The 15,378-nt window shown below is 53.0% G+C and overlaps 1 protein-coding gene across 1 annotated transcript in view; it reads right to left on the bottom strand.

Moving 5' to 3' along the window:
* KCNIP3 (potassium voltage-gated channel interacting protein 3) overlaps positions 1 to 13,720 on the bottom strand; it is a 33,773-nt gene extending 20,053 nt beyond the window's left edge. Inside the window, exon 1 of the mRNA XM_063078031.1 lies at positions 13,538 to 13,720. Coding sequence (XP_062934101.1) covers positions 13,538 to 13,640 — 103 coding nt within the window. The 5' untranslated portion in view covers positions 13,641 to 13,720. The remainder of the gene's footprint in view (positions 1 to 13,537) is intronic.
* Between the last annotated feature and the right edge of the window lie 1,658 nt (positions 13,721 to 15,378).

Genomic DNA, 15,378 nt, shown 5'->3' with positions numbered 1-15,378 from the left:
GAAATTGAGAAAAAGAAATAGTGTAAGAATTGGAAAATGAAGGATAAAACTAACATTATTTTAGATGATGTATTCTCTACAGTGACCAAAAGAATCAACAAACATGTGAGTTCAGTAATGTTGCCAGATACAAGATTAATCTACAAAAATCAAAAGCAGTTCTTTACACCAGTAATAACCACCTAGAAAATACAATTTAAAAATAACAAAATAACACTCATAATAGCAATAAAACTAAAAAGTGCCCAATATTAAACAAAACTCAAAGGACTTCTGTATAGAAAGATAATCTGAATAAATGAGACATTCCATCTTAGACAGGACCACACAATACTATAAAGATGTCATTTCTCCCCAAAGTAATCTGTAAGGTAAACTTAATGCAAACCCAATCAAAAATCCAACTGGACTTTATTTAAAACCTTGATAAACTTACAATGAAATGTAGGTGGAGAAATAAAAAATCCATAAAAACCTAAAAAGGAAGAGTAAAGAGAGACTTTTCCCTATCATATATACTAATAAAGATTGCACATAATACAGTCACTGTAATAAAATTGTGTGATAGGGACAAGAATAGACTAATGCACCAGCAAACATGTCAGAGAGCTCAAAAAGAGATTAAGTATAGAAGGGAATTTCATAAAAGATATGGGGAAATATTAGATTGCTTAGTAGACAGTGTCAGGAAAACTAGATCACCATATAAAGAAAATAAATATGTACTCCTTCCTTACACAATATGTAAAAGTGAGCTCCACATGAATTAGAGACCCACATATGAAAGGGAACCTATAGAGTTAAAATAAATTGTAAAAGAGCCTCTTGTTAGCCTAAGGGTGTGGGAAGATTTCTTAAAATTTCAAAAGCTCAAGCCAGAAAGAAAACAAATTTATGAAGTCGATTACATAAAAATTATGGATGTCTGTTCTAAAAAGGGCAGAGTTATTGACACTCAACAGAATAGGGGAAGATAATGTGTGGTGTTTACAAATGACGAAAGAGGAATGTCTACATCAGATAATCGTAGAGATGATTATGAAACCAGAAAGATGAATAAGTACATGAAAGATGGATCAATCTCAGTATTGATAGGAAAATGCAAATTGTCTTTTTTTTTTTTTTTTTTTAAAAGATGACCGGTAAGGGGATCTTAACCCTTGACTTGGTGTTGTCAGCACCACGCTCAGCCAGTGAGCGATCCGGCCATCCGTATATGGGATCCGAACCCGGGGCCTTGGTGTTATCAGCACCGCACTCTCCCGAGTGAGCCACGGGCCGGCCCGGAAAATGCGAATTGTGATGAGAATGTAATAACTCCTAGACTAGCAGGAAATAATAATAATAATGAAAAAAGAAGTCTGAGAATGCCAACTTCTGGAGAGGATGTAGTCAAGGGTAATTCTTAAACACTCTAGTGAATGTGCAAACTGGTACAACCACTGTGGAAACCTACTTGCATTTTTCATACTAATGATGTATAAGTTTTATAAAATTAACACTTGCATGCCAATGACATATAAGTTGTGTAACATTAACACTCTGTATAAAATTAACACTGGGCATAGGGCCCAGCAATCCTCTCCTAGTTATGTATACATGCTAAACTCAAGTGCCAAGGAAACATGTACAAGAACAGTCATTAGAGCTGCCTGAATTTGGATGTATTGTCCTCCTAGAACTCATGTGGAAATTTGATCCCCAGTGTGGCAGTGTTGGAAACTGAGCCATGGGGGCATTTCCCACATGAATGGATTAATGCTCTCACTGGGGAGTGGGAGTAGTGAGTGAGATATTGCTCTATTAGTTCCTGCGAGAGCTGGTTGTTTAAAAAACCCTGGCATCCCCCCTCTCTGCTCTCCCTGCTTCCACCATCTTGCAGTGTGAGACCACTGTGTCACTGTCACCACAACCAGATGGACTTTGGACTTCCCAGCTTCAGAAACCATAAGCAATAAATTTTGTTTGTCTTTATAAATCACCCAGTTTCAGGTATTTTGTTATAAGCAACAAGAATGGACTAATACAGGAGCACTCTTTACAATATCAATAGCTTGAATCAACCGAATGTCCACCAACAACAGAGCAGATAAATATATGGTAGGGTATGTACCTGATGAAATATCAACTATTAATCTAGGCAGTAACTACAACAACACACAGCAATGTTGATGGATGTTACAAAAATACCGTCAAATGAAAAACCAGTCTTAGGAAACCAGTATGCTTCTATTTTTTTATAAATTTCAAAGCCAACAATAACTCAGCAATATACTTGTAGGGATAAAAATGTAAGAGATAAAATCATAAATAAGAGCAAAAATCAAGGAATGACAAACGAATCTGGTTATGGTAATAATGGGGTGGGCTGGGGAGGACGGGTTCACTGGTGTTCATTATAGTATTCTTTGTAGCTCACATATCAAATACGTACGTGTGTGTGTGTGCGTGTGTGTATACTAGAGGTTAACTGAAATGTTCAAAATTCCATTTTCCTGGAGCAAGAGAAAATGAGAGAGAGAAGGGTGAGGAGGAAAGTACACACCTCTGGTTTGCATTAAACATTGGATGCTTGGAAAACAAACAAACAAAAAAGGACAGCAATCCCAAGAGAAATGGTCAAAGGATATGAACAGGCAATTTATAGATGAGGAAACCAAAAAAGCTAATAAGCACACATAGAGGTGTTCAAAATCATCCTCATGAAAAATGCATATGAGAATAATGAGAAAAAATGTTACTCATTAAATTTGCAAAACCTGAAAGCTACTTATAAACACGAGCTTCAGAAGGGAATGTGAACTCACTTCCTTGAGCTCCAGACTCTCCTGTCTGCTTGTCATCAGCACTTGGTACAGAATAGTGTGTATAATGTACTACTGTTTCTTTCCCCAAAACCTGCTCCACCCACAGCCTCCCCAGCTCAGAGGAGGGTAACTCCATCCTGCCAGGTGCTCAGGCCAAAATCCTGGGCAGCTGCCTTGCTCCCCACACTTGATCCACGTGCAAATCCTGCCAGTGGTACTTTCAATGTGTGTCCTGCCTCTGACCCCTTTTCTCACTTGCTCTGCCCCACCCAGGTCCAAGGCTCCAGCATCTCTCCTCATTGGTCTCCCTTCTTCTGCCCTAAACCCCAGTGAAGTATGCTGAAAACTTCACATACTCCTCTGCTCAACAACCTCCCCCAAGCTGAGTATAAAAATCCAAGTCCTTAAATGGCCCATAAGTGTCCCCCCCCAGCTCTGACCTCACCTCCATGTCTCCTCCCTCACTCCCCCCACTTCAGCCATGCTGGTGTCCTGTGCCCCTCAAACCTACCAGGCATACCCTCCCCACTTGCTAGCCTCTGCTAAAATGTCACCTCCGCAAAGGGGCCACCCCCTTCCCTATTACTATCTATCCCCCACTTTGGTTTTACTCTTTTTCATTAAGTGATAACATCTTGTCACATGCACATTTCTCAGTTTACTGGTGCTATGGACTGAATCGTGTCCTGCCCAAATTCATAGTTGAAGCCACAGCCACCAATGGGACTGTATTTAGAGATAGGGTCTTTAGCACGTAATTAAGGTTAAATGAGGTCATAAGGTCAGTATATTAATCCATTTTTGTTGCTAACAAAATACCTGAAACTGAATAATTTATAAAGAAATAAAATTTACTTCTTACAGTTTTGGAGGATAGAAGTCCAAATTTCTAGGAACACATCTGGTGAGGGCCACCTTCTCCAGCAACTCAGGGTATCACATGGTGAGAAGGGGCTAATCTCCTCACTTGCCCTCTTTATAAAGCCATCAGAACAATGCCCAATACTCCATGAATGGATCAATCCATTCCCAAGGACTCAGTCTTGTGATCCAATCACCTCTTAAAGACCCCACCTTTCGAATGTCATAACTGGGTTTCCCAAACTCTTAACACCGTTACAATGGGGGATCAAGTTTCCAATACATGAACCTTTGGGGGACACATTTAACTCACTGCAGTTAGGACCCTAACCCTATAGGACTGGTGGCCTTATGAGAAGACGGAAAGAGAGTGATCTCTCTCTCCATGTGCACACGCTGAGGAAAGGCCATGTAAGGACAGGGCAAGTAGGCAGCCGTTGGCAAGCCAGGAAGAGAGCCCTCACCAGAAACCAACACTGCTGGCACTCTGATCTTGGACTTCCAGCCTCCAGAACTGTGAGAAAATACATTTCTGTTGTTTAAGTCTCCCAGTCTGTGGCATTTTGTCATGGCAGCCTGAGCAGACTCAGACACTTGGTTTGTCATTGTTATCTCCCTCTTCCTTGGGGACCTCAGCAGAAACTCAGTTTTCCCTCTGCTGCACCCAACCCTGGACAGTGCCTGCATGTGGGAAGTGCTCTGTAACACACGATGGGCAGAATGGGCCCTCCCAGCTCCGTTTCCTTGGGTGGGTTCATGGATTATTGCCTTGGGCTTTAATTTTACTGTCTCTAGGCAGGTTGTCCCAGGCCCTAACACTCCCTGTTGGCTACACCTGCTGGACACAGATGGGGTGGGGGAAGCAGAGAGAAAGGTTATATTCCAAGACTCAGGTCCAGTGAAAGTAGGTGAACAGGGGTCAAAGGACACCCTGGGCAGAGGGTCCAAGGTGAGCCAAGGCATTTGTGGGAACACGACAAGGTGTCTGTCAAGGGCGTCTTCCTTTTCCACTAACTTCTAGTATACACTTAGTGATGCATGACTGTGGGGACCATTTGGGTTGGGACACTTTTGGCAAGACATAAGGAGCGCACATTGTCGAAGCGCTTACTCTGTGCAGGTTCTGTTTTATGAGCTCTGCACACATTTACACATTCAGTCTCCATGACAGCTCTGACTGGGAGATTTTTCCCACTTTGGATTTGGACGCAGGCAGCTGACTCCACTTTGGGCTCCTGATATCTGTCCTGTACGAGGCTGGGACACACAAGGCCGTGTCCAGTGGTCCCCTCGGCCCTGCAGTCAGAGACACATCCAGGGTAGGTGTGCTGGCATTCAGAAAAATCCTGGCTCTGTCACTCCCTGGCTGGATAACCTTGGGAGAGTCACTCACCCTCCCTGAGCCTCAGTTTCCTCATCTACAAAATGGGCCTGCTGATGAGGAGAAAATTAGGAATGCACAAAGCATATGCCTTGCACAGAGAGAGCGCTTACTAGGTGTCGGTACCTGTCATCGCCATCAACATCCCAGATCTGGAAACTCTGCCCCAGCAGCTGCAGAAGTCCTGAGGGACCTGCGCTTTACAAAGGGCAGCAAACCCTGCCAAGGATAAGGCCATCCAGGATGCTCAGAGCATCACCACCGGGCCCCCAGCAAAGGCAGGAGAGGGTGTTGGGAGATGGAGAGCAAGAGAAAGAGCAGGAAAAATCACAGTGGCTGCAAGGGCCTGCTCCAAGTCAAGAGGGAGCTGTGATCCACCAGGTCCCCTGGTCACCTTTGCAAGGCCAGGCCCCTGTGGGTGGCAGTGCACAGAGGGCAGCTGCAGAGGGTTTGGGGCCGCCTCCCAGGAGGGAGGAGCAGAAGCAGTGGGCCAGGCCGTGCACACCCCAGTCTGGGCCTCCCATTCCCTCCATCACACCTCACAGCTCTGCTGTCTTTACCCACCTGTACGCCAGCCCCCACAAGTCAGCAGCCTCCCTGCCCCCATGCCAGCCAGAGGGACCTTCCCTTCAGGGGGCATCATCCCAGTGGCCAAGACCCCACATTACTTGTGCTCTTGGTGGCCTCACCTCTGCCTGGCATACAATAGGTGCCCAATAAGTGTGTGCCAACAGTGGCATATAATTTACATTTACTTGACACCTCCTGTTTGCCAGGCAGTGCTGGGCACACTCTGTGGCCCTAAGTGTATTGACACATGTCCCTGCTGCCCTCTGAGAGCCCCCAAAATGTGAGGGCAGTGTCATCCCGCACAATCTGAGGGGGCAGGGAGAGGGAAGGGTCAGGGAAAGCTCCCAGGGGAGACGGTGCCCCTAATCCAAGCCCCTCACTTATAGATGAGGAAACAGCTCAGACAGGAGAAGCAACTTGCCCAAGTGAAGCATCTCCCAGCCCTGGGCCCATGCTCCCTCCAGAGCAGGGTTCCTCCACTGCAGTGCTACTGACATTTGGACCAGATATGTGTGATCTTTGTTCTGGGGGCTGTCCTGTGCACTGCAGGATGTTTAGCAGCGTCCCTGTCCTCTACTGACTAGATGCCAGTAGTACCTCTTAGCTGTGACAACCAAAATTATCTCCAGACATTGCCAAATGTCCCCAGGGGGTGGAGAGGACTGCCCTCTGCCCTCAGTTGGGGGCCAGGAGAGTACAGCTTAAGAAATCTGAGCTGGGGAAAGAGGAGCAGCCAAAGCCAGGCCCTGGGCCACAGATGTGGACACAAGCCTGGAGCTGGAGCCGCAGCAGCTGAGCAGACCAGCGCCAAGGTTACCAGCCCAGGCTCATTTTTGGCTCTGTCCACCCTTCTGAGTCCCTCTTTTAACTTTTCCAATGTGCTTTCAGCTCACCTCACCCCTGTGAGATGGATAAGGGAAAACAGATTGTTGTTACCCCATTTTACAGATGAGGAAAGTGAGGCTTAAGGAGGTTAAATGTACCAAAATCACACAGTAAGCTAGTGGTCAAACCAGGCTAGAACTGAGGGGAGCCTGGTGTGAGAGGCCCAGCTGGGGTCTGCAGGTCAGGGGGTGCCCAGCTCCAGTGTCAGCCTGGCCCATGCAAGGTGTTCCCCTCTCTGGGCCTCTTAGTCTACACCTGATCCCAGAAGGCCCTCCAGGGCAAGCTGAGTTGGGCCACATAGGTCCCTCAAAGGTGAGGCCATGGTGTCAGCTGTCTTCCTCTGGGATCAGTTCTGCTGGGGTGCTGGGAGAGCCCCATCCCTCTGCATGGGAGCGCCCCTTCCTCTCCTCAGGGCGTGCAGCTCTGCCTCCCCCGTGGGCTTGACAACAACTCACTCATTTCCCGCACAAGCTTAATTCTCCTGCTAGGATACAAGGATCCTGCCCAGCTGGGAGGCTCTCCCAGTCCCCCACCCCCAACACACATACTCAGCATTTGCTCGCTAACCAAGATGCTGGATGGTGGGATGCTAGGCATGGGACAGACGACCAGGTTAGGGAGCAGATGCGCCTGGGAATCCAGAAATCACAAAAGCAACAACCTGCCAGGCTGTGCACCCTCTTTAGATGCTGACGTGGGGTCTTCTTCAGGGTGTCCCCGCTGTATGGACTCCACACAGGCAAGTGTCTGGTCTTCCTGTCTCCCTCCTGGACGTATCTGGTTAGCAGTTGTGATGACCAGGGGAAGCCTGGCAGCTGCCGGAGGGTCAGGGTGGCCTGAACTGGAGGGCAGGGGAGGGAGGGCTGGTGAGCCTTCAGTGATCCTAGGAGGGACTGCCAAATCTGGTGGTGGGTCCCGTCCTCAGATGACTTAGGGCAGCAGATGATTGGGGTCAGCAACCACCTTGTCAGCAGCAGCTGACCAGGAAGGGAGTTGGGGAGACTCCCTCCCTCCCCTTGGCTTCCAGGACATGGCTTTATGCTCTCTGGTATTCCTCTGACCTCTGGGGCTGCTCTTCCTCCCTGACCAATTAATGCTGAAGGGTAACAGGTTTGGCCTTGAACCTGGTCCCTTTTCTATCTCACTCCCTTGGTGACCCCACAGTCCCACAGTGCTATATCCCAACATTTGCCCATGGCTCGTAAGCTTCTCTCTCCAGGCCCAGACTGCTCCTCTGAATAGCAGACAAGTACTCATACTATCTTTTAATTCAATTTTTCCATGAACTTTCTGAAGTATCCTCATATATCTCACCACCTCTTTGACGGCTCCACTTGGATTTTTTTAATAGACATCGTGCTAGGTAGGATTATGGCCTCCCAAATGTGTCCATGTTCTAATCTCTGGAACCTGTAAATATGCTGGTGACATGGCAAAGGTGTATTAAGGTTGCTAATCAGTGGACCTTAAAACAGGGAAAGAATGCTAGATTATCCAGGTGGGACCAATGTAATCACATGGGTCCTTAAAAGCGGAAGAGGGAATCAGAAGAGAGAGCAGAGAGATGGCCACATGAGAAGGACCCACCCTGGTGTGCTGCTTTGAAGGTGGAGGAAGGGCCATGAGCCAAGAGAAGGCCTCTAGAAGCTGGAAAAGCGAGGAAACGGGCTCTCCGCGGGAGCCTCCAGAAGGAAGGCAGTACTTCTGCCCCGTCTGATCTCAGCCCAGCGAGATCCATGTGGGCTTCAGACCTTCCGAACTGTATAATAAATGGTTTGTTGGTTTAAGGCATTACATTGGGGTAATTTGTCACAATAGTGATAGAAAATTAACACATCCCAAACTTACCAGGTCCAAATGGAACTAATAATCTTCCCCACAAACCTGTGCCACCCCCTGCCCCCAAGTCTACCCCACTTGAGCAACAGACAGCTCCACCTTCCAGGTGCTCAGGCCAACCTTCCCAACCCCTGTCTTCCTCTCACACCGCACAGCACCCCTATCAGCTCCAGCTGGGAAACACATCTTCATATGGGTTAATGTGTTCCCCAAAAGGTCATGTATTAGAAACGTGACCTCCATTGTAATAGTGTTAAGAGGGTGGGAAATCCAATTATGGTATTTGAAAGGTGGGGCCTTTGCAAGGTGTTCAGATTGTGAGACTTGTGGCCTTGTAAATGGATAGGTCCATTCATGGAGTACTGGTGTGGTTCTGATGGCTTCATAAGAAGAGTGAGTCAAGTTTAGGTCTCTCTTGCCCAGCCTGTTCTCTCGCCATGTGACACTCTGGTCACCAATGGACTCTGTTAGAGGTCCCACCCAGAGGTAGGCCCTCACCAGAAGCACTTTCTGGGCCATGGACTTCCCAGTCTCCAAAACCATAAGAAATAAGTTTCATTTCTTTATAAATTGCCCAGTTTCAGTTATTCTGTTAGAAGCAACAGAAACAGACTAGGACATATCTAGAATCCATCCACTTCTCCACACCCCACTGCTGTCTCCCTCCTGGTGGCTACAAATGCCTCTCACAGGTCCGCTTGCTTCCACTGGTGCCTTCCACACCACGTCTGCTCTCAACATGGCAGCCAGGGAGACCCTGTGAAAATTCAAGGCCACCTTACTCCTCTGCTCGGAACCTTCCAGTGGCTCCAGGTTTCTCAGAGAATAAAAGCCAACATCCTTTCAGTGGCCTGTCCCTACACAGAGCCGTGGTCTTCAAGCCTGAGTGTGTCGCAATTGCACCTGAAGCTGGTTAAGAGCCAAGCCGCTGGGCCCCACGCCAAGTTTCTGACCTGAAGATGCACATTTCTAACAAGCTCTCCGTGATGCTGATGCTGATGCTGATGCTGCTGGTCTGGGGGAACACACTTTGAGAAACCCTGTCCTTGAAAGCCTTGCACCCATGATCTCAACCCTGGCTGCACATGAGTCTCCCAAGAAGCTTCTAAACATCCCAGTGCCTGGGTTCCACCCAGAGAAACATTTGGGATTCAATGCCTGGGAGGGCATTGCAGGTATTTTTTTATTTTTATTTTTGTTTTTCGCAGTTGGCCTGTATGGGGATCCGAACCCTTGACCTTGGTGTTGCCAACACTGGGGTCTAAGGCAGGTATTTTTTTAAAGCTCCCCAGTCGATTATGAGGTGCAGACCAGTGAAGAGCCAGTGCCCACACAACCTGGCCGGCCTCCCTCCCCCACTCCCTTCCTACAGTTTCCTCACTCACTCTGATCCAGTCACACTTATCCCTAGTGATACCCCCCAGCCTCTGCGTTCTTGAAAGCAGACCTCCCCCACCCCCCACCAGCCACCAAGCCCCCCGCTCTGTGCCCATCTGGTCCGCAGCTCTCACAGGACCTAGCCTCAAGCTTATAGACAGGGGCTGGGGCAGAGGGGACAGAAGGCTCCGGTTCTTCCTCTTTGTTTGCAAGATCCCCCCATGAAGTGAACAAATCCTTACCAGGCTGCTCCCTGGCACCAGGCACTGATCTAGGCATGGGTTATTACAGTGAGCAGGACAAAGTCCCCGTCCTCGTGCGGCCGGCATCTGGTGGAGACAGACCATGAACTGACAAAGACACTAAAATATTCAGTAGTTTAAGGTATTGATGGGGCTGTGAAGAAAAATCAAGTATGTAAGGGAATCTAGGCTCCTACAGGGGCATGCCCATCACTCTGGGGGCTGGGAGCTGCAGCTGGATGAGAAAGACCTTCATGTCACCAGCACATCAGAGACACTGCTGACATCCAGCACCTCCACCATGGCCTCAAGCAAGGCTCAACAGAGAGCCTCAGAAGCAAGCCTTCGGACCTTTTGGGAACACAAACCCTCTGAGAATGTATTTCAACACTACAGGAAAAAACACCAAATACACAATGTTGCCCATAATTTCAGAGGCTTTAAAGGACCTCCCGGGCCGGCTCCCATTGTCCAACACTCAGTGTCAGGCGGCACCGAGAAGGTGCAGACCCTGGCCCCCAGCCCAGGCCTCGCAGGGTCCAGGTCCCAAAGCTGGGATGGAATCCCCTTGACGTCCCTCTAGGCTGTGCCATTGGCACCAGACTCCTGTGCCCTCGTAAGCTTGTGGACACTGAGCAGCAGCTTCATCTCTGATACCCTAAAGGTCACCAGGGAAGGAGAAATCCCGATAAGACAGACAGGATGAGGACTGCCTTTCTGCCACCTGGAGGGGGTTATACCGAGATTGGGCTGACCTGCCAGGCTTGAGCCCTGCCTCCTGATGATCTGCCCTGGTGCTCAGGACAGCCACGGTACCACCAGGCTCAGCCCCTTGTGTCTGGATCAAGGGGCGGGCTTCCTGCTCAGGAAAAATGATGGCGGTGACTCCCTGTACAGTCACCCAGAGACAGAGACTGACAGAGGGACCCAGGGCAGAGAGGAAGGCCTTTTGAGTTCTAGAAAGCTGCATCACCAGAGCCCTGATCCATTAGTCCTTAACAATCCCCAGGGCATCATAACTCTGGTCTTTTCCAGATGAGAACCATGGAGGCTCAGAGAAGACAAGAGACACATCCAACTGCACGGTGCATGCTTGGAGGGGAATTGGGCACCAGCCCCTTTCTGTGCCCTAGCAGCACTGAGCGTGGCTCACAGCCAGGCTGGGTGGGACAGCCTGGGCTCCTCACAGCTCATCTGACGGTCCCTTAGACACTGCCTGCCCAGTGGGCGCTTCCAGGCCCTCAACTGGCACCGTTCCCTGTCAACAGGGAACATCTGGAACTTACAGCTCCCTCCCTCTGACCCAGGCGGAGGAGGAGGGGGCTGTCTGAGTGAGAGAATGTTTTCTACCGTGAATAAGTTCTATTATTATGAGTAATCACTCATTGCTAGTTATTGGGGTTAGCAATGGTTCACAAAGGCTGCACATTTATTATACATCAAGAATGGTGCTGGGGGTCACTGAAGTCCCACTGACTGGTTAAAGCCTGCCATGGCCCCACAGGGCAGGAATTATTACTAGACCCACTTTACAGATGGTGAAACTGAGGCTCTGAACCACTAAGGGGTTTTTATAGTCAGTATGGGTGACAGGATCTTAGCTCAGACCTGGCTGACTCTGTGCTCCCCCAACTGACTCAAGACCCCAGAACTCGAAGGGGCACAAGTGGGCACGTATACCAGAAAAGAGAAACTCATGAGAAGTTGAGTGGCTTTTTAGCAGGTTGAATAAACCATCTGTCATGCATACTATCCACCTTATAAAGAAATCCCTTCTCCTTAAAAAGCACAAACACAGTCTCCCGCCATATTACCCTCAATGAGTCTGATCTAGTCTGATCTCAAAAGCTAAGCAAAGTCGGGGCCTGGTCGATACTTGGATGAGAGACCACCTGGGAATACCCAAAAGAAAAAAAGAAATCAGAAAGGCAAACTTCAGACCACCCCAGACCTGTGAGTGAGTTGGGCTCAGTGAGGGAGGTTTTGCAGGACTAAGTGGAATGGGCCTGGCTGGTGCTCCCAGGAGGGCCTGGGAAACAGAGAACAGCAATGAAGAAGTCACGGATTCCCTGGGCACCAACACCCCCCAGGATCCGGATGGGGAAAGGGCAGGAGGGAATAGGGGTGGAGACGCCCTGCAGGAGGCATGGGTCCTGAGGGGCACAGCAGTGTGGGATGCTCATCCGTTCCCACCCTCTGGCCCCAATCCCAAGTACCTGTATTTCCCACCAAGTTCCCTGTCATAGATTCCCCCTGCCAGGGTCACCACCTAGCTGAGGGAAGTCCCAGTTGGGCAATTTTCCTCTCAAACTAAAATCTAAAGCTCAATGCGGCACCTCTCTGCCATCCTGAGCAAGTCCTTTCTCTCTGGGCCTCCTGAACTCCCCTAGAAAAACTCCCCTAGAAAAAGAAGCCCAAGTGGCTTCTGAGGGGCATGTGGCCACCGACTTCAGGTACAGAGCCAGCCCTGGGCTCTGAAGGCAGAATGGAAGACAGGGCCTTGCTTCCTGGCCCCGTGCCCTTTCCTGCCCTTGATAGCCCTTTCCAGGAGTTTGGGGCACATGCCCGAAGGGCTGCTGGATAGGTTAGAGGCAGGTGCAGGCTCTCCCTATCTCCCCTCCCCAGGCCTCCGGGGTTTCAGTCCTAGGAGCTGGAACCTGGCAAGGTCAGCAGAGTGCTGAGGCGGGCAGGATGCCTGTTGACCTCCGAGAGGGCAGCAGAGGGGCACAGGTGACATGAACAGGACGAGCTGGCCCCTTCCCCACAGTCCAGAAGTGCAGGGCTGCAACTGCCTTTTTGGAACAGGAGGGAGAGGCAGTTACAGCCCTAGGGTCAGGGTCCCCTTCAGAATCAAGTGTGCCCTGGAGGGGCCCCTCCTAACCTGTCCAGAAATGGTAGGGCATACCACTAGTTGGGACGCAGCTCCAAGGACGCCTGTCAGGAGTCCCAGGGAGGCCGTCAGTATCTGACTTAAGAGTAGGTCCATCTCCTCAGATAATATTTTATTGGGACGGAAATGTGGCGCCTGCGGATTTGGTTACTGGTCCCATGGGCCTGAGCCTTGCCTGGAGCGGGGAAACCGAATGCAGGGGGTGGGGGGTGGGGTGGTGAAAGGGGCGGCCCCATCATGCGGCAGAGGCCTCAGATCACTCACCGCCACCAGGCGCCCTGGGCTGAGGGTCCCTCCTGTCATCTTCACCCCGCACCACCTCCCGCCACCGGGCGGCCCAAGCCGGCTGTGCTCCCCGGGGACCGCTCGGACCCGCAGGCCTAGGACAGCCAGGGATGCCCGCTCAAGGTGTCACCCCGCACCTCGCGCACACCACCACAAGCGCCGCGGCACCGTCTCCTCTGGGGCTTGTCGGAGCCCAAGCCTTCTCTGTCCCCTATTCCCGGGCCCAGCCCTCCGGATCCTGGAGGGGGCGGTGGCCGGGGCAGTCAGGGCGGCGGAGCTCAGCGCGCCCGAGGGCCGCTCCTCGCCAGACCAGGTACCGGAGGGAGCGAGCGCGGCTCCCTCTCTACAGCCCGCGGGCCCCCGGCGGAGGGCGGCGGAGGGGCGGGTGGCCACGCGTTACCTTCCATGGACATGGGCTCCAGGATGCCGAATTGCTTGAGGACGGCGATGAACAGCAGCACCACCACGGCCATGGCGCACAGCTCCATGCCCTGGATGCCCATGGCGACCGGGGCTGCCTGGGGCCGGGGCGCGCCCCTCGCCCGCGCAGCCCTCCCGGCCTCTCGGGGCGGCGGCGCTCACATGCCCCCAGCAGGCGGGGCTGCGGCTGTCGGCAGGGCCGGGGCCCCGCAGAGCGTGGCGGCGGTGGCGGACGGCGGGACAGGCCGGGAGGCTGGACGCCGCGCGGCGGCCGAGCCCGAGCGCAACTTTCCGAGTCAGCCGACAAACTTCGAGGCGCGGCGGCGGCAGCGGCGGCGGCGTGGGGCGCAGCGCGGGCGGCCAGCGCGGGCCGGCGGCGCCTCCATGCCCGGCGCGGGCGCCGCACCTCTGTCGCCCCTTCTCCAGCCCCGCGGGCGCGGGGGTGCGGGGGCGCGGCGGCGGGGGTCCCGGGCGCTCCGGGCCGCCCCAGCCTCCATCGCGGCTCCCCGCGTGCTCATTGGCGACCACTCCGGGAGGCGGCCCCCGCGGCCCCCCCGCGCGAGCCCGGGAAGGGGCGGAGGGAGGCGGCTCCGCCCCGCGCACGGTCCAGCCCGGGACGGGGCCTGGCAAGTCGCCACGGCTACCCGGCCAGCCCCGGGAGGCCCGCGGTCGGCGCTTTCACCGGGCCGCCCGCGCGGGGCAGGGGCCGAGCGGCGGGGGCGGGGGCCGGGGACCTGAGAGCAAGGGAGCCGCGGGCGCGCTCTTTGCAGGAGTCGGGACTCCAGTCTCCTCGGGCAGGACGGGCGCCGAGCGCGGCCATCAGCGGCCCGCCCCGCTCCGTCGCCCGCGCGGAGTTGGCCTTGGGAGGATCCGGGAAGCCTCCGGGCCCGGGATGTTTCCCGCAACCGTCAGCCCTCGGGCCGGAGATGAAACTCGGCCCTGGTCTGGCCCACTTTGAAGATGGAGAAGTTGGTGTCCGAGGTTCTCCAGTTCTAGAACCCCGCGTGCGCTCGAAGAGTTAGGAGGAGGTGCGGGCTCTGGCGCTAGTCTGTGGGACCTAAGCTCGGACTTTGCTGCGTGACCTTGGTCGAGTCACGGACGGCCGCAGACCCCACCTCCTCTGAAGAGGGGCGAACGTCTGCCTTCCCGGCCGCGGCGAAGAGTTAGGCGGACGCAGAGTGGCGGGCGCGCCCGTGCAAGAGCGCGCTAATTAGTCCGCGGACGGCCGTCTTCCCGCCCGGGGCACCGGTAGAGGGAGGCAGGCCGCGGAAAGGAAGGAGACCGGAGGAGAGGACGGGGCGTGGCGGGGCGGAGCCCGGGATCCTCCAAGCCGCGCCGCCCGGGGGACTGGAGGACGGGAGCGGTGACTCTGCTGCCCTCCAGCGGGCGCCGCGCGCCGACCGCGGGTACCCTCGCCGGGCGCCTTTGGAGGGCGGGAGGCGCAGGCTGCAGGCAACACCCACCCCTTCCCGCTGTCTCGGGGGAGGGAGAAACTCGGCGCGGCCCCACGCCTGAGTGCGAACCCCGCGTGGACTTACAGCCTGAACGATCGCAGCTTCCGCTTACGAGCCTCTGCTGCCTCTTCGGCCATTCATTCAACAACTCCTGAGCATGTACTGAGCTCAGTGCCTGGTGGGGTGGGAACCGCAGCGAGTGGCTGCTGAGGGGCCACCTGGAGCTCGCATATGTGGAACAAGCCTTTGGGTTACTTGTAAACCTCACAGGGCTCCCCCTGTGGGCGTTCCTGTGCCCCGATTTACAGGTGAGGAAACCGAGACCCAGACGGGAATTACGCAAGCAGGTACAGATACAACCCAGGCC

Source organism: Cynocephalus volans, chromosome 14 (genome assembly GCF_027409185.1).
Source record: "Cynocephalus volans isolate mCynVol1 chromosome 14, mCynVol1.pri, whole genome shotgun sequence".
NCBI lineage: Eukaryota > Metazoa > Chordata > Mammalia > Dermoptera > Cynocephalidae > Cynocephalus > Cynocephalus volans.
The sequence above is the reverse complement of the archived record's forward strand: the minus strand, read 5'-3'. Positions and strand labels throughout refer to the sequence as shown.